This window comes from Parasteatoda tepidariorum, chromosome 2, assembly GCF_043381705.1.
Source record: "Parasteatoda tepidariorum isolate YZ-2023 chromosome 2, CAS_Ptep_4.0, whole genome shotgun sequence".
Classification (NCBI taxonomy): Eukaryota; Metazoa; Arthropoda; class Arachnida; order Araneae; family Theridiidae; genus Parasteatoda; species Parasteatoda tepidariorum.
Window position 1 is genome coordinate 1,231,882 of NC_092205.1, and position 19,257 is coordinate 1,251,138.

The 19,257-nt window shown below is 34.0% G+C and overlaps 3 protein-coding genes across 3 annotated transcripts in view; all 3 read right to left on the reverse strand.

Moving 5' to 3' along the window:
• LOC139425061 (uncharacterized) lies at window positions 1-558 on the reverse strand. The gene has a single exon (XM_071178092.1). It carries the CDS (start codon window positions 556-558, stop codon window positions 1-3), a length of 558 nt encoding a protein of 185 aa, XP_071034193.1.
• Window positions 559-800: 242 nt separating this feature from the next.
• Window positions 801-2,231, reverse strand: LOC139425062 (uncharacterized). Its single transcript, XM_071178093.1, has 2 exons — window positions 2,190-2,231; window positions 801-1,193 (listed from the first exon to the last, which is right to left on the reverse strand). Exons 1-2 carry the CDS (start codon window positions 2,229-2,231, stop codon window positions 801-803), a joined length of 435 nt encoding a protein of 144 aa, XP_071034194.1.
• Window positions 2,232-3,068: 837 nt separating this feature from the next.
• The window catches only part of LOC107443806 (Exocyst complex component Sec10), a 51,199-nt gene continuing 35,010 nt past the window's right edge, over window positions 3,069-19,257 (reverse strand). The window contains exons 14-17 of the mRNA XM_016057802.3: window positions 18,409-18,523; window positions 10,205-10,361; window positions 5,134-5,294; window positions 3,069-3,234 (exon numbers count right to left, since the gene is read on the reverse strand). Coding sequence (XP_015913288.1) covers window positions 3,148-3,234; window positions 5,134-5,294; window positions 10,205-10,361; window positions 18,409-18,523 — 520 coding nt within the window. The 3' untranslated portion in view covers window positions 3,069-3,147. The remainder of the gene's footprint in view (window positions 3,235-5,133; window positions 5,295-10,204; window positions 10,362-18,408; window positions 18,524-19,257) is intronic.

Genomic DNA, 19,257 nt, shown 5'->3' on the forward strand with positions numbered 1-19,257 from the left:
TTAATCTTGTTTTGCAGCTTTCAGCTTATCCGGCGATAAACGTCGAGGTTTCAAAAAAATGGGCGGTCCTTTTGTCTGTATACAATGTTCCACTCCGTGCTTAGCTTTTCTTGGCTTGACACCTGATCTAATCAGAGCAGGAAACTTTGACAACAAATGGTGGAATTTAGAGTTCGCTAAAATTACTTTTACCGTTGAAGAAATCCCAGCATACCGGGTACCTCTTGTTTGCAGCTTGGTCAAAGGATCAATTACTGCAGCATTTTTGATGTCGACTAATAACCCAAAATTGCGTAAGAAATCAGCTCCGATAATTGGATGTGGCACGGCAGCGATGATAGAAGGCCAACTGAACTCTCTTCTAAGTCCGAGGTCTAATTTCAACAGGCGTTGGCCGAGCGCTGGAATGGTCGTATCGTTTGCGGCGAACAATTTCATCTGTGCTGTATGGTCACTAGATGCATAGGCAGCACGAGGTATAACAGAGACGTCAGCTCCCGTATCGATGAGATAACGTGAGGATGTAGACTTGTCTGTCAGATAAAGCCGCTGAATCATCGCTTCGCCGTCACCATTTGACTGAATGACGGCCTTAGCAGTTTTCCGGCTGGAACGAACATGGAGGCTATTTTGTCGCTCGTTGCTAGAATTTTTTATGATACCTGCGAATTCGCAGTCTGTCGCCTTCGGCTAGTAGAGCGTTTCTGACTAGAACTTTTTGACAGGTCATTTGTACGAGCTTCCAACCGTGAGAGACGAGCTGTGTCAATAAAGACCGCAAATCCGAATGATCCGTCAAACTAGCAACTGTGCTGACTGACTGTCGCAGCCATAATACCATCAGCCATCTCATCTAGGTTATCGTTGGAAATCTGTTGAACATTTGTAGGCAACCTCCGCAAAAATAAAGATTTAAGAAGTTCATCGCTAATTCTTGCACCGGCTTTATTCCGCACATCCAAAAGCAGTCTTGAAGGACGGCGGTCTCCGAGTTGCATTCCAGAAATTAAATCCCTTAAACGCTGTGTTTCAGATTCAGCATATTGAGAACACAATCTTTTTTTCAGTGCGGTGAAAGGCTCATCTACAGGTGGACTGATAACAATATCGCTGATACTTCCTCCGGTTGCAGAGCAAAAACTACGGGGTGAAATGTCGTTGACTCTGTTGTCACTCCAGCAAGCGTGAACTGACTTTCAATTTGTCTGAACCATAACACTGGATTACTTCTCCGTGGCGGCTTTACAGTGACACGAGCAATTTGTTGATCAGCAGTTACCGTAGACTCGGGCATTTTTTGCATTAATCCGAAATATACAAGTCCAACAAGAGAGGAAATTTGTACTCACAGCTTGCCAAAATTTTTAAAACTTGAAACGTGTCAACATTCTGTCGTAATCCATCAAATAGTAGTGCTTCCCAAATGCAGTTTACAGAAACACAAATTCCCGTGTGAAATTGAATGCCCAGAACAGCGGCGGCGCTCATGAATTTTTAATATAGAGATAAAATTTCTTACATTGATTGTGTTCATATACTAGATAAAAATTCATATAAAAAATTATAGTATATTTGTTAAAGCTGTGGTGGCTCTGGGGATAAAGCTCTCCCAATCAGGTAAACCCGATTTTGAATCTCAACAATGGCTGGTCGATACAAGTCCCACACCCAGCTTGCACTGACCACTGTGCTGACGAAAAAAATCCCCAGTGGTAGACCGAACATGTGTTAGTGTCCCCTTGCCATCAGGCTTACCCTTAGAGGTTTTTGTGGTTTTCCTCTCCATGTAACACAAATGACGGTTAGTTCCATCAAAAAGTCTTTCCCCCATTGAGAATTTTTCCCCCCAGAACTTGATCCAGGAGTTTGCTTGTTCTCTGGATTGGTTTCAAAATTACAAGGCAACAGTGTTAGAAATCAGTAATCGTAATATCGCCAGGGACAAGTTTAATAGCCTTTAAACAGATACATAAATCTTGATGGATCTATCACCACCACTAAATAGACCACAATTGAAGCTATCCTGGAATATCATTTCCCATTGGACCAATCCCCCTTGCCCGGAACCTGCAAGTTATAACAAAGATCAACTATTTACTAGGAGTGAAATTACAGCTGTTGTTAATAGTATAAAAAACAATAAAGATGCAGGTTCTGACAACATCCCTGTCATTAAATCCATATTTTACCTGGAACCAAAATGGTTCATTAACATCTTGAATAAATGCCATTCCCTCAATTATTTCCCTACATTATATAGAGAGGAAAATACAAACTAATTTTTTTTACATTTTCAAACAAAATCAAGAAATTAACAAAACATCTGAATTCCGAAGGAAAAAAAATCACCTCAAATAGAGAAATGATTAAAAAGAGAGAAGTCATAAGAAAAATGAATGCAATTTTATTTATTTTGCAATTAAAGATATTTATATATTAATTCCCAGGATTTACAGCAGCTGATAAGTAATAATAAATGACTCGTTAACAAAATTACTTATATTTAAACTTCCTAATAACTACTGTAGATGGCACTTAAAAATTTGTAGTATTTTTTAATTTCACAGTCTGGCAATCCTGAGGATTGCATAAACTACAGGTATATCGTGAAACAAGAAAGAGCGGAGGAGACATATATAACAGATTATTGAATGACTATGACGACCATTACGGTGCACTAGATCTGAATAGGTATGCAATAAGGTCGATTACTCGGTACGGATAAAAGTTGACACGGATGCATATTCATCTGGATATATAAATGCCTAATATGTTTTGCACTTAAAAGTGTTTACAAACACTTAAATTATAATGAAATACTAAGTAAAGTTTTTCCTACAAGAAAAATATTTTTCTGACAACTAATAAATAGCACCAAATTATGAAAATATCCCATGCATAAAATAATGAAGAGATGGTTTCTTATTTTTATCAGCTTTGTTAGTAAAGAAAAAAGGATTAAACATCTCAAAACCAAACATTTAGTTTACAATAAACTTGAGAAAAAAAAAGGTGTGATTTAAGGGTGAAAAGGTGTGTGCAAAATATTTTTTAAAAAAAGTAAGAGATGTATTAAAAACTTTTATTAGAAAATATAATTTACAACAAAGATCTCTATAACAAAATTATTCTCAGTTTTTAATAAAACTATCTGAATTGATTAACAAGTTTAGCTGTTTTGTAATCAACTCTTAATTGGACAAAGTTCATGAGCACAGTTCGATCAAGACATGCCTAAAGAAATGAAAAAGATCAATATATTTACCAAATATGAATGAAATCAGAGCACAAAACTTTTGCCAGCTACTATACATATATATATATATGCTAGCCATGTATAATATATACCTATACAGGGGTCTGTCCAGGCCGAATTTACTACCGTTTAGCGGTACCTTCACAAATTCAATTTTAGGAAAAACGGTAGTTTCACAAAATCAACTTTAGGAAAAACGGTAGTTTCACAAAATACTTTTCGTAAAATTTTATTTTTGTATCCCTTAAGACACGATAAATTCATATTTTTACCATATTTTTGTGTTGATTTTTTAATATAATTTTTAATTTTTCACAAATTATGTCTAAATTTTCACAAAATGGGTACCTCTCAGAAAAACCTAGACAGACCCCTGCTATAGGTTAACCATGCATGAAAACAAAAAATTAATCAGGATATAGGCATAAAAAATAGGCAGGAATCCAAAAGTAGATGTTCCAGTTTGGTGGTGAGCAGTACGTGGAACCCCCCAGTGTTTAGTCTGGTGTGATGTCACATAGTAATAAGACTTTGATAATGTTTTTTCTCCTCTTTCCTTTAATTTTTAGGGAATGGTTGACCTTGTGGTCAAAATCGACCTTCAAATGAGCAAAACTTTGAAGGTCCACTCTTGTTATTGGCCACCTTCAAGTACCCCTCTTAGTGACATAGGCTAATAAATATACCACAGGCTTCTTTTTGGCCGGTTTTTCCCCTTGAACTTCACACCTTTTGCTGAGAGCAATGAATCTAAACGTACGTTACGATGTAAAAATATGATATACATTTAAATAATCTGCCACAACTAATTTGTGGATTTAAAAAAAATAGGAAGTAGATGACTATTTACTTCCACTACGTGGTGGATTACCTTCTACTGGAAATATGTAACGAGTTTGTACTTGAATCAGAATTAGTTATGTTCCGTCATCTTGAACTTGATGCCTAGTGATTTGGAGGACATTGTTGTGCTGTCATCGCCATGTTTCTTTCCCACTACTTTGATTTTTGATTTCTGTGACTCATTCCCTGTTCTTACAAGGTCAATTCCAGTCGGATTCGAATGAATAAATGTTGAATACATAAAAGCGGCAGAGTCATCAAGCTGACCTGAATGGATATATCAAAGAATAATTTATGTCAAAGTCTAAAGTTCGTTGTTGATTTGGGAACGTGATGGATGCTTTGATCTGAGAAGTGATGTGATAAGATTGCGATTCTAAGATCGAGATATTGCATGAAAGAAATAAAAGGATACACTGCAGTATAAATGGATTGTTTATTTTAGCGTTCTATATCGTCACATATTTCTTGTCATTTAGTTTGTACCAGATGTGATCAAAAGTAAAGGGGTAAGTACCATTTTTATTATCTCTGTTGCATCTCTCTGCTTACTCACTTTCCAATTCTGTTAAGTAAATTAGAAACTTGAACATATCATCTTGTAAAAAATTAAAATCTTTCAGCTACAACACAAAAATTGTACTTATTTGTTCCCACTATTTTTCTGGAGTCAATTATACCACAGCTTGGTATACCCTGAACATATATCACAGGAGAACCAGGCCTTTTACATTATTCTACTAATTCTAAATATAAAGCAAAAATGAAGAATATTATTTAAAATAATCAGATAATCTTTAAAAAAATTTTATTTTTCAATTGTGCAACACTTAATTTTATTCCTTTTAACAATCTTACATGTTAATTTGTTACGAATATAATAGTCTTTCAGTTTACATTCAAAAGACCAAAATTTTTATTATGTATGGTCTAGAATAAATCTATCCGGAAATACAAGAAGAAGAAGAAGTAATAACAGAAGAATAAGAATAACTATAATAAATAACTTACTAACAGAATTAGAAATAACTTACCAACTGATCAACAGTACACATCTGTTTCAGATTGCTAGGCTCCACCACTAGTAAATTACACAAAGCATGTAAAGTTTCAAAAAGAGTATTTAACAATGGTATTTGAAACTCCCTGACGCACCTTCTGTATTCATTTAAATCACAAATAACTACCATTGCACCTGTTACAAAGAGTAATAAAACTATAAATGAGAATTTAAATATAGGCTGACTATCTAAAGAACCTCCTTCACCATAAGTCAGTGGCGGTTACTAGGTTTAAATATTTCAAGTAAGGGTCAATACTTAAAACATATTTTGACCGATAGAAAGAAAATCAGAGGAGAGAGTTCTCTTTGAGATGCGTTATTTCCATAGCAGCAGGCGTAATTCGTGGGGAGGAGAATTCTTTCTATAGACAACACATTGATTTAAAAACAGATTGGACAAAACAAGATTATATCAAACTTAAAATTCACATTTGAAAAATTAAGTTTAAAAATTATTCACTTAAAAAATAATAATTCTTATATCGAAGTAAATAAATCTAACAAATTTATATATTTTAACCAATTCATAGATTGGAACATGAAAACTATCTTTTTTTTCTGAAGCTTGACAGCAACTATTTAAACTTAACCAATCTTTACACACTGGCAAAAACAAATAATGGGAAGGGACAAATGTTTTTTTATAAATAAAAAACAAAACAAAAAGCAATTAAGCAAATGAAAACAACTCAGGTCGAAATACTATGCAATCTATGACTCATATATAGATAAAATCTGTACCCTAAATAAGGAAACTGATCTTTAGTCGAGTACAGCAGCTTTGACCCTCTCAGTTAGAGAAAAATATAACAGTTATACAACTCTCACATCGACATTTCATACTCTTAACGAGGGTCCTTATGAATTCCTAAGGCACCAAGGCACTCATGAGCTCACAGATGGTTGTCAAAGCTGGTCTTCAAATTGTAATTGAACGTCCAAGGGCATACCATACATATTGGATGGGATTAAGGTCAGGGGATACCACTGGCCACTTCCAATTGCTGCATAACCTCTGATGAGAGGTATTCGTTAACAAACTGAGCCCAGTCGGGACAGATGTTATTTCCATAAAGATAAAACTCGGGCCACATGCTCTACAGAAAAGGTGCACGGATCTCGTTTCGATACCACCGACCCGACAGCGTATCTTTATGGAACCTGCTCAAGCCACCTCGACCCTACCAGCCTTTTTCGACAATGTCAGAGGGCCAATATTGACTACTTGGTTCTCTTCAGACTGAATTGCAACTCATCACTGAAGAGATTTCAATCATTTCTGTTCAAGACTGGTGACCTTGACCAGGTCAGAGGACCACTGTTCCTGTTTCTCTGAACTGTTTGCACAGAGTGGACACCACATTTCTTAATCCCCCCCCCCGAGATCCTCACAGCACAGCAAATAGCCTGCGATTGGAGTGTCTCGATTCTCCCAATTATCTGCCATCGTGTGGCATTTTCTAAAAAATGATGACTGATCATACTAACGAAGGGTAAACAAAGAATTTTAGAAAAAAAGCTACTATGGTTTAAAATGTCCTTTGGCAAAGAAAATGCGCTACATAAATGCAATGCCTTTTCATGTCACAAGCCACTGTGTGGCAAAGCTATTCGCGGAGATTGCCTTATTTTCATATTCTCATTTGGTTCTTTTTTAAAAAAAACTGTTCCACCTTTTAATTATTTTATCTATCTATTTTAAGTAATAGGCGCTATTAGCCCTACCAATACTGAAATTTGTTTACAAAGATTTCTATGTAAATATTATGATTACACAAATAAATTGGTGCAATAAAATGCTTCAAAAGATAAATCAGGGTGGCCACTCAAATCAAGGCTCCCTAATTTTTCCAGGTAAAAATCTTAAAATTTCCAGGTATTTTTTTCTCTCATAAAGTGTAGGATGAGTACAGTGTCAATATTATAAGTATTATATTTAAAAATCATCTTTTGAAAATAATTAGACTAAATTTATTTTATCAACTTAGCAAGATTTTGTTTATTTTTTAAATGTGTGATGTTTTGGTACAACTGATGCAGAGCAAGGAGTCCCAAAATAGTAAGTGCGCCAAAAACATCGATAAAGTGAGCCAAAGGGTGAGTTTGGCAAAGTTTCCTCTTGCTGTAGGGGTTGCAACCATTTAGGAATCAGTAGAAAGTTTGCATAGCTGAGAAAAGGTGACCTGGTTTCAAGATGACACACCTGGTGAGTGAATCCTAGATTCTTTCCCCCTTTGTATTACTTAATGTTATGTCAAATTGTAATCAAGAATATTTTAATAATTAAATTTAACTTTAACTATGTGTTTTCAAATTTTAACTCAAATTAACATGATACATACTAAAGTGAAATCAATAGGTGTATCACAACATTAATTTTCAAAAGATTAAGATAGCAGTGGAGAAAATAATGGAATATATATTGTTCTAATTGAATGAAAAATACTGATGTGTTACTTTAACAAGTTTTTGCACAAAGTATAGCAAATACAGAATGATGCAGGTACAGAATGATGCAGGTAAGCACTGGTTAACATATTTTCATTAAGCAAAAGATTCCATACATCAAAAATTTTTTATATTTATTTACATTTCAATATAGAGCCATTTTATCCAAATGTTTATAAAATTCATGGATCACATTCTCTTTAAACCAATATTTTGAATCCAATGTTCAAATAATGTTTGTTTTGAATTAGCATCATTATTATTAGAGATTTAATATTTAGTATTTAAAAACTTATGTCGCGAATGTAAAATTGCCAAATTTTTTGTAGCATATTCTATAGAAAGAAACTAGATAAAATTCTATACAATTTTTTTTTCTTATTTGAAATTAAAATATTTAAAGAATTCCAGTCTTACTATATGTTTTTTAGTTCAGATTAGTTAATTGTTTTTACAACTAGGCAATTCCATTCTTTCGTACGTAAAAAATGAACATAAACTTCTTAGAAAAACCTCTCTCATAATAATCATAAAATTTTTATATTAAATATTTAGTACATCATAACTTATCAAAAACCAATTTGTATCATAAAAACTGATAACAATAAGTTCAAATTAAATTATTGGAGTCGGACATAAATTGCAAATGATTACTCATTTACAAGCTGTCTAAACTACGTGAATTTATTTGTAATTTGAATGTAAACTTGCCTGAATTTTAAAGATCATATTTAATAAATAATTATAAATAATAATAATAATAAATAATTCATATTAATAAAGAATTTTGTGCAGTTCTTAATTTGTAAAATATGATACATAATTCATCTAAATGAAAACCTTTACTTTGCTGGCAGACGTAAAATATTTGGTGTCAGACGAAAATTTTTCAAGTTGGATATAAATTTAAGTCCATAATAACCATCACAATGACTGAAAATTATTTTAATCTTAATATAATTTTTGATTAAGTAGATTCTTTAAATTTAAAATGCCCACGATTTCCTATTGGAATAGATGGATCAATGTGTTTTATAACATTTTCCATCTTGTAAAAGTTAGTTGAAAAACCACTAATTTAAATTTTAACTATGCAATGTATATTAACTACAATGTAAATAGAACTCATATTTAAGTAATATTTTCTTAAATCTAATAATTTTAAAAATCTTGGAATAAAAAGAATTGGCGCTATTTTTTTTTCTATATTTTTTAAATAAGATTTTTGTATACAATAAAAAAATCTATTGAGAAAATATATTACTGTACTTACATTAAAAAGAAAAAAAAATTTTTTTTTTTACTGTATTATTAGTTTATAACAATTTTTTCTAAGAAAAATAAATTGTTCATGCAGGTAGAAAATTTAATATTAATAGCTTTAGGAGGATAATTTAATAGCTTTAATTATTGCCTACAAAAAATTAAATAATCGTTTTGTACAGTTCTTACAATCTATTGTATTTGATGTTTAAAAGCAGACGATATTAATCAATATACCTTTAACTTGTATTTAGTGGCATAGCTAGCAGTGAACAAGAAAGAGCATTTGAGATGCACCCAAATTTATGAAAAATTAATTAAAAATGAATTCCAAAATAAATGTTTATCCCTTTTTAATACCCTTCTTCCAGTTTCATTTGCTAATGACAGGCCCAATAACTACAAACAATTTTTACTCCATTTACCTAAAATAGAATGTGTATGATTGATGTACTTCGCATTTATATTATTTTTTGCAAATTGGTGAATCACTTATCTCTCAATCAAAAACAATAAACATTGAAGTGCAATAAAAACAACACTTTACAAACGCATGCTGTTCAAGTTGAAATCGAATTAAAGTTTTTACAATGACGAGTTACATTGCTTTAAAGTTGTAAAATCTTATTCATGAATTTAGTCTTACAGAATCTAAACTTGTAACAGTCTGACATTGTATCATTTATATATCTTAGGGAGTGCAAAAACAAAGATCAGTGAAGGCTATTATTGCTTTTGAATATAGAAATAAGCGGCCTTGATAATGCTGATTATTAATAAATATTACTGTCTATAATACAGGGGTGATTGTGAGCCCAACTCAAAAATCCTGAAAATTTCTTGAGTAAAATCCTTAATGACGCATTTCAAAAAATTTATATCTTTATAAATTTAAATCAATGATATTTTCACAACATGAAATTCTAAATAAATTATATGCAGCATAATTTAAATTTATAATTTTGTATAAGTTTACTTTTATCTCTAATCACATTTATTATTCTACCAGAAAAAAATATTTACAAATGAAAGAGATGCCAAGTATAAAATCTAGTTCTAATATTTTTAAATAAAATATATAAAAAATTTTATACATAAATGTGATCGATGATTTCTTGAAACTTCTGGACCTTGGATTTCCGAAAATTTCCCAATCAAGGTTAGCGAAAAATCCGGAAATCCGAACTTTTTCCGGAGCACAATCATCTCTGATAATATTGTAATCACTCATTTTTATCGGCCTCTTTAATTTTTTTAAACCTTAAATATTAATTAAAACTTAAAAAATTTAGAATATACTTAAAAAGTACTTTTAACAATCATTAACTTACCAATGGAACTATATTGAAATTGTTGAAGATGATCAAGTATAGCTCGATGGAGTCTAGTGCCTAGCTCAGTTAAAACAGCTTCAACATTTTTACCATCAAGTGTTACTTTGATTTTCTTGATGCACTCAGTAATAAATTTAACAACACTACTACAAGCCTGAAATTAAAAAATTATTTAAGTCAGCTCAAATGTTAAAATTTAATAGATTCATTCGTCGTGACAAAAAATACATCTGAAAATTGCCTTAAAATTAGGATTCTCAAAATTTTGAGACTTTATATTTTAAAGTCTATTAATCTGTTCAAATATAAAAATTTTGTTAAGATCTATTTTTTGCATTAATATAAAAAAATAGAGTCTTAATTTTAAAGCAATAAAAAGAGCCAAGTTATTTAAATATTTTTATGTTCTTAAAGAATATGTGATTTACAGAAACTAAAACTTTTGAGACTTACTTAATTCTTTGAATTAGCAGTAAAATAACATGCCTGTAAAAGTCAAACTGGTAACTCACTCCTGTGCATAGATTCAAAGATTTTTGAGGTATTTAAACTATTACTTAGTATTCTATATGAAACTTAAGAATAAGTCCTGCTTTTGAATTTTACAGCAAGAAAACAAATACAGTATTTTTACATATTTCAATAGTCTACAAATATTCCATTCATAACAGGTGACAATGTATTATAAATTTAAAAGCTGTTGAGAGGTCACAAAGGAAAGTTTTATTTAGGGCAGAAACTTTATATTTCTGGTTAAAATAAAAGTCAATCTAGTCTACTTTCAAATTATGAATTAATTTGAAGGGAAAGATTTTATTAAAGTTAATTTCACTTCAGTTGCTTGAAAACTATAGTTTAAATGTTAATATTTATAACATCAATAATTTTACCTTTAAAGTTAGGAAGTTAACATAATAAATTTCCAAAAAACCTCATTTTTTCAAAAAAGTTAATTCTTTTCAAGTGAAAGGTTAACTTGCTTTACAGGATCTTTTAGGTTTAACCCACTTTAGCAAACCATGATTCTTGACACACAAAAACTGTTAAATGCAATATCATATTTGAGGTTCAAACATTCTTACTTTTTTTTTTCCTTGCTTTTTTTTCTTCTTTGTACTCGAATGAAAGTTGTTGTTGTTACTAATTCCCATCTGGTCTGATGGAGTCAGACCAGATCTATAAACCCATTGACATTTAGGAAGTCCGAAACTAAAAGAGGAGAGGAATGAATGTCGTTCCAGTTCAGCCCCAAACAGTTCAAGATGTGCTCAGGTGATGCCTGGTTTTGTTGGCATTTAGGGCAAAGAGGAAAGATCTTTTGATTGGCAGAAAATGTGAGACTTTTCAGGTGTCCACTGGCCAGTCGGGGTAAGCAAGTGTTGGTCTGCCTGTCACCAGGAAGAGATAGAGTCCTGGTCTTTTTGCTTTGTACCAGTAGTGAATAGGAGGAAGCAGTTTTTTTTGTTTGTTCTGGGCCTTTTGCCTTGCGAAAAGTTCAAGGTATGTAAGCTCTGAGGTGGAGGGGACTGGATGGTCTAGTCCCTGCCTTGCAAGAGTGTCACCAACTCGTTTCTGTGGATATCGACGTGGGACGGGATCCATTGAAAGTGGACTTCATGCTGCTGGGAAATGAGCTTTACTTTTCGCAAGATCGAAAAACTGGTTTTATCTCCAATGAGGGCCCAATTTTTGAGGTGTTGAATTGAACTATGGCTGTCAGATAGTATCCAAGTATTTCAAAAGTGCCCTTCACTCAAGATTTTCTCTAGTCCCCTGTCGATTGCAATTAGTTCGCTTCGAAAGACGGAACAAAAATCGAGGTTGCGTTGATGAAGAGTGTAGTTCTATTGAGGTGTTTCAATAAACACTCCACTGCCTGTCTGTCTATCCATTTTACTGCCATCAGTGTACATTTCGACGTTGTTTGAAGGGATTTTATTGATGATTTCCAGGGACGATTGTCTGAGGAAGTCAGGCACACAGTCTTTCTTATCAAGCGTGGTAGGGAGGCTTTCATGGAAACTAACATTGGGAAGATCTAAGCAAATGATGTTCCCGATGGTGTTCCTCCCTTGACAGGGCGGTGAGGCTTGAGCGCACCTGTTTAAGATTTTAAGTCATTAACGTATGTATATTTAACAGAAGCGCCACCTTTAATTTTCCTTAGATTTAATTGTTTTAAAATTTCACTTTAGGTTGCGTGGCAACCAGATATGGTTTTTGTTGTTCTTTTTTGTTGTAATTTAGGTATATATTTTTTAGAATCCGTTTTTGATGCTAAATTGTTGGTTATTAAAAGATTAAAGTTTTATATTTGTTGTCATTCATCTGTAGAACTTGTAGTTCATTTGATTGACTTATTTAAAAGGAGTCCGCATTATTTATTTCAACTTATTAACGACAGTTGTGGCGTCGGCGACAGAACTCGTTGATACGCTACTTCTGATTTGAAAAATGTTTTTAGTATCAAAAGGATTTAAAAAGGAAGATCTTATTATTGTTGCCCAAGAAATTGGAGAAGTATTACCTCAAAAAGTTACTGTATCGGATTTGAAAACAATCATTTCGAAAAGTAAAGAATATTTAGCTGATCCAGATTTTGTAACAAGTGTATTGGTAGCTACTGCCAATGATCGACGACAAAAGGAGGAATATGAAGAAAAATTGAGACAAAGAGAATATGAAGAGAGAGAAAATATAAGAAAACATCAACTGGAGTTGGCGAGACTTCAAGCTACATCGCATAGAACCGGTGAGTCTCCGCCAAATATTATTAGTGCCAGTGCGAGAAAGCAGTTTAATTTGCCAAAATTAGAACTTAGGCAATTTAGTGGAGATTTAAAAGATTGGCTACCATTTTGGGGTCAATTTGAATAAATTCATAAAAATACATATAGTGCCCCTGAAAACAAATTTCAATACCTGATTCAAGCTACAACTGTTGGATCTAGAGCTAGAGAAGTTGTAGAAAGCTTTCCACCAACCGTTGCAAACTATACCAAAGCAGTTGATAGCTTCAAAGCCCGATTTGGCAAGGATGACCTTTTGGTCGAAGTTTATGTTAGGGAATTGTTGAAGCTCATAGTTTCCATTCAAAAGCATGAAAAAATATCTATGACGTTTCTTTATGACAAACTCTAGTCATATCTTAGAGCTTTAGAAACGTTAGGTGCTATGACCGAGAAATGCGCTTCAATACTATTCCCTATGGTAGAATCCTGTTTCCAAGAAGAGTTTGGGCATGGAGAGAAGCATGGAACCGAAGTTCTTTGTGCGTTGCTTCTGTTGACGCCAAAGAGCGATTAACAAACATCATGACTTTTCTGAAGGCAGAAACGGAAGGCGAAGAAAGAATTAATTTGGCCATGTCAGGTTTTGGCTTGGGATCTGATGAAAAACGCCAGCCCTTTAAAAAGAAAGCAAGAGATTTGCCAACAAAAAGATTTCCAACAGCGGCAAATCTATTGACTACAGGTGTAAAGGAATTGAAGAAAGGATGTGTTTTTTGTTCTGGGAAACATAAAAGTTCAGATTGCTTTTCCGCTCGAAATATGACTTTGGCTGAAAGAGAGAACATAGTAAGAGAAAGCCAATGTTGTTTTGCCTGTTTAATGCAAGGACATCCAGTTCATAAGTGCAAAGCTTTTATAAAATGTGTCATATGCGGTAAAAGACATGAGGTACTAATGTGTGAATCTTTAGCTGTGAACCCGATAAACCTGGGCAGAAAAGTGAAAGCTCTGAAATAAACATGTCTAACATTACGTACTGTTCAAAAGTATTCCTTCAAACTATGAAACTAAAGCTGATATCTGATAGAAAAGAAATTGTGGTGAGAGCAGTTTTAGATTCTGGATAACAAAGAACACATATTTTAAAAAATTTGGCAGAAAAGATGGAATATGTTCCCTCGAGAAAAGAAACTCTCATACACTCTTTGTTTGGTCATACATCTGATAAATTTGAACACACGTGTTATAGAATTAGATTAAGGAATCCAGAGAATAATTTGACTTGTAACATGGAAGTTTTGGATCAAGCATCTATTTGTGATACTATAACATCTGTTAGTTTTGGACCCTGGTTAAAAGAGCTTGAAGAAATGAATATAAAGTTGTAGACGTCGGAAATGAGTCACAACCAGTTCAAATTCTGCTCTGAGCTGAAGTAATAGGAAACCTTATGACTGGAAAACGAAGAGTTTCGGCCAGTGGATTAGTAGCAATAGAGACACTACTGGGATGGACTTTAACAGGGAAAGCAACTGAATATGATTTATCGTCAAGCAACGCAATGTTGGTTACTTCCCTTTTAGTAAAAGAAATGGATATTTCGGAGCTGTGGAGATTAGATTCCTTAGGAATAAAAGATCCTTCAGAACAGAAATGTAGAGAGGAGCTGCAAGAAGCCTCAATGGAACATTTCTTAAATACAGTGAAAGTTGAAGGAGATGGCTGTTTTATAGTTAGTCTGCCATGGCTTGATGAGCATTTGCCTTTGCCAGATAATTATGATTTGGCGTTAAAGAGATTGCAAATGACAACAAGCAAGTTGAAAACCGACAAATTGTATGATGCCTACGGAGAAGTGTTCAAGGACTGGGAGAAAGAGGAAATAATTAAAGAGGTTTCAAAAGAAGACACGCGGATACCTTGTCACTACTTACCTCATCGACCTGTGATAAAGGAGAGCAGCACAACTAAAATCAGGCCCGTGTCCAATGCTTCTTCCAAGAGAAAAGGAGTTTTGTTTAAATGATTGTGTTGAGAAAGGGTTAAATTTGATAGAAGTAATTCCCTCAATAAAAAATAAATTTCGAAGACATAAATTTGGTGTAACAGCTGATATACGTAAAGCTTTTTTGAAAATAAGCATGAAAATGATAGAAATTTCTTGCGATTCTTATGGTATGGAGAAGATGGACAGCTCAAACATTTTCGTCATCGAAGAGTTGTGCTTGGCGTTTCCTGTAGTCCGTTTTGCTTGGAGCCACTATTCAATACCATTTGAATAATAAACTAGAGGAAGCAATGGGAGGGAATGAAAAATACCCTAAAGAGATCATACAGGAACTAATATGCAGTTTTTATGTAGATAATTGCCTCACAAGTGTGAAAACTGAATCAGAGTTGAAACAATTACACAATTCATACAATTCAAACAATTCATAGAAGTTGCTACTAATATTATGGCTGAAAGACAATTTGATTTACGGGGGTGGGAGTCTACTAACCCATCAGAACCTAATTCTAGTGAGACCAACATTCTGGGAATGAAGTGGAATAGACAAAGTGATACTCTGTTAATTAATATTCCTGATATGAAAGACACAAAACATGAAAAAATCACCAAAAGAAGCATTTTAGCTGCCTCACACAGAGTTTTTGATCCTATGGGGATAACTAGCTCGGTATCGCTACGACTAAATTATGGTTACAAAATTTGTGGAAAGCTAAAATTGGTTGGGACGATGAAGTTGACACAAAAACACAAGAACACAAGAAGATTTTTCAAAGTGGGTAAATCAGCTTGAATATCTGAAGCACATAGAAATCCCAAGGTGGTTGCATTGTGACAAAGGTTACGAGCATATTTCATTACATTTCCTTTGTGATGCCAGTAAATTTGCGTATTCCACAGTAGTTTTCCTGAGAATAGAAGATGAAAGCAATGTTCAAGTTCACCTGTTACAAAGTAAAGCAAGAATCACACCTAGCGGGGAAAAGGAAACAACGATTCGACTTGAACTTCTTGGTGCCACAATTGCAGCTCGTCTATCTATTGAAATAGTAAAACAGTTTCAGGCGGACAAAGTTCATTTCTGGACAGACTCAACAACTGTAGTAGCTTGGCTTAAAAGAGAAGATACATGGGGTGTATTTGTGGAAAATCGAATTCAAGAAATCAGGAAATGGACTCCGGTAAAAGCATGGAGGCATTTGCCCGGATCTATGAATCCCGCAGACTTACCAAGTAGAGGTTGCTCTGCTCAACAACTTGGCAATTCGAAATGGTGGGAGGGTCCCAGCTGGCTATATCTTTCTCACGCGGAATGGCCTGTAGCAGCTGACGAAATTTCCGGTAATGAAGAGGTAACGGAAATATGGTGTAATTACTTTTCAACATATAGAAGAAATGTAAGAGTAGTCGCTTGGATCCTACGTTTTGTCCACAACGTTTCACATCAAGATAAGTTAAAGGGAAATTTAATCTATGAGGAGTTAACAAAGGCAGAAAGTGTGATTTTTAAGTCAATGCAAACAACGCATTTCCAAGATGATAAATTTCTCGCCAAAATACAAGCTTTTCAAGATAAAAGTGATATTCTGAGAGTAAAGACCAAACTGGTACATAGTGATGAGAATGAGAATTTCAGATGTCCAATTCTTTTACCTGCTAACAGTGTTGTGTTAGAATTAATCCGTGAAGAGCATATAAAAGCGATGCATGCAGGTCATTCCATTTTACTCTCAAGACTCAGAGAGCAATACTGGATTCTTAAAGCTAAAAAGTTAATAAATAAAGTAATTTTCAGGTGTGTGACTTGTAAACGTCATCGAGCTAAACCAGTAAAAGTTTCTTTTGCGCCCCTTCCAAGAGAAAGAGTTACTCAGACAAAAGTTTTTCAAGTGTCTGGTGTGGACTATGCCGGTCCTCTGTATCTAAAATTGAAAGAAAAAGCTTGGATCGTTTTGTTTACCTGTGCTGTGTACCGAGCAGTTCACTTTGAATTAGTATGGTCTCTCACTACAGATGCTTTCATTCAAGCACTCCGCGATTTATCGCAAGAAGAAGTAGAATATTGGTAATTTACTCAGATAATGGAAAGAACTTTGTAGGAGCAAACAATTATTTAAAGAATTTAGATTGGGACAAGATTGCTGTGTACTCAACTGCTCAGAAAATAATTTGGAAATTTATTCCACCCACAGCAGCATGGTGGGGTGGGTGGTGGGAGCGGATAGTTGGAATGCTTAAGACTCTTCTGTGTCGTGTGTTAGGTAAATCTGTTGCAGATTATGAAGAACTAACTACAATTTTATGCGACTGTGAATTGGTTATAAATAGCAGACTGTTGACCTACATTCACAATGATCCATCTGAATTAGTACCTTTAACTCCGGCAACGTTTATATACGTGGAAGACAGCAACGAAACTCCCGATCTAGACCTTGTGAATCGAACCTCTATGCTGAAACATGTAAAATTTTGGCAAAAATTACGTGAAGATCTCAAACAAAGATTTAGAAATGAGTATCTTGCTCAGCTAACGCACAAGGGAATAAGAAGGAATGATGTAATAAACATCAGTGATATTGTTTTAATAGGACAAGATAATGCTAGACACATAGATTGGCCTCTTGGAATTGTCTTGGAGCTGTATCCTGGAAAGGACAGTATTCCTAGAGTAGCCAGATTAAGAACCTCCCAAGGAGAAAGGATCCGACTTTTCCAAAGACTTTTTTGATGCTAAATTATTAGTTATTAAAAGATTAAAGTTTTACATTTGTTGTCATTCATCTGTAGAACTTGTAGTTCATTTGATTGATTTCATTTTAAAGGCGTCCGCATTATTTATTTCAACTTATTAACGACAGCACCAATGACCCGGAGGGCTATGCTGGCAGTAGTTTATTACTGGTAGGGTCTCCCAAGCTGGACAGGCCGAAGGGTAGGTGCCAGACTAAAAAGAACACACCAGAAGCCAAGACAGTCTTCTACCTCACGGTGTTCCGGTCTTTGGACAACAGAAGCTGCATACCCCCTCCCATGAATCAGTCGAATGAAAGTAGGAGAAAAAAAATCATTGAATTACATTTATTTTGCTAGATACCAAATTCTTCTTCTGGAAGTTTTTTTTTCATATTTTAATTGTGGAAGGTGCAATTCAGAGATAAATTCCTATAAAAACTGCCACACAGAAAGTAAAATGTTTCACATATTTTTTTCTAACTCTGTCCGCTAAACCACAACAAACGCAAACCATATTTTAGTTTCTGTAAGAAATAAACTATAAGAATGATTTTTTTTTTATTTTTAAAAACAGACCATTTGTATTTTACATTACAAGCAAATTGTTATAGCTGCCAACTTTTCTGTTCCAGAGAACAATATTTTTTACACTTATTAAAACTTATTCATAAATAACTGTAGGGAAAATATTGGGTTTAAGATAGAAAAGAATACAATGATAAACTTACAGCCGTAGATTTGTCAGCGTCAAAGGTGGCCATTTCAGATTCAGGCTTAAAATCAGTCTTTTTTTGTTCTGTTTGTAGAAGAAATCTAACCCATCCCAAAATAGAGGCTATGCATCTACTCAAAGAAAAAAAAATGATTTAAGCCATCTAAAATACAAATATAAAGGAAATTTAGATATATTTATTAACTGATAAGGAGTAGTATAAAAGTAAATGACTCCAGCAACAGGCAGTTGTCTGTCAAGGGGAGGGTGACAACGTGGTCAGCATGGGGCTTCAGCTGCATGCACTTCCCAGATAGCTTGGTATCTATCCATTTAAAGTTAGTTGGGTTTTACGCCGCAAACTTGGATCAAACCCGACTTTTATATAACAGCTCAGTACCTAAACCACTGTGCCATTATTGTGGCTTAGTTCAACTCCTTTAGCTACATTACAAAAACAAGAAGTGAAAACCCTATTATTCAAGTGTCATTAATATGAAATTAGTAAGCAAGCACAAAATTCCATTATTTTATTGAGCGTTTGGGTGGGCGTTGAACAGTCCACCCAATTTTGAGTTTAGGACAATCAAAGTTCAACTGCTTCATACCCTTGTATTTTTGAACCCAGCCCAGAAGACAAGGAAACTCTTGGATCAAGCATTGGAGAAAAGTAGTCTTCATGGAGAACTTTTTTGAAGAACTCTCCTGAAATTGCATCACGTGGAGAGTAAAACAGCAAACGCCTCCCATGATTATCCCTGCAGCTAGGGATTCTAACCCATGATCCACTTACCACTGAGGATATTTTAGGTCAGAGTTGTAGTAGGTGCGAGACAGGAGCAGAATTTGTATTGAGCTGATATTA

Excerpts from the sequence above, each read along its gene's own strand:
- LOC139425061 (XM_071178092.1), bottom strand. The coding sequence starts at position 558 with ATGATTCAGCGGCTTTATCTGACAGACAAGTCTACATCCTCACGTTAT.
- LOC139425062 (XM_071178093.1), bottom strand. The coding sequence starts at position 2,231 with ATGGCATTTATTCAAGATGTTAATGAACCATTTTGGTTCCAG. Across the intron at positions 1,194-2,189 it reads ATGAACCATTTTGGTTCCAG|TCAGTTCACGCTTGCTGGAG; the intron begins GTAAAATATGGA and ends ACAAATTGAAAG.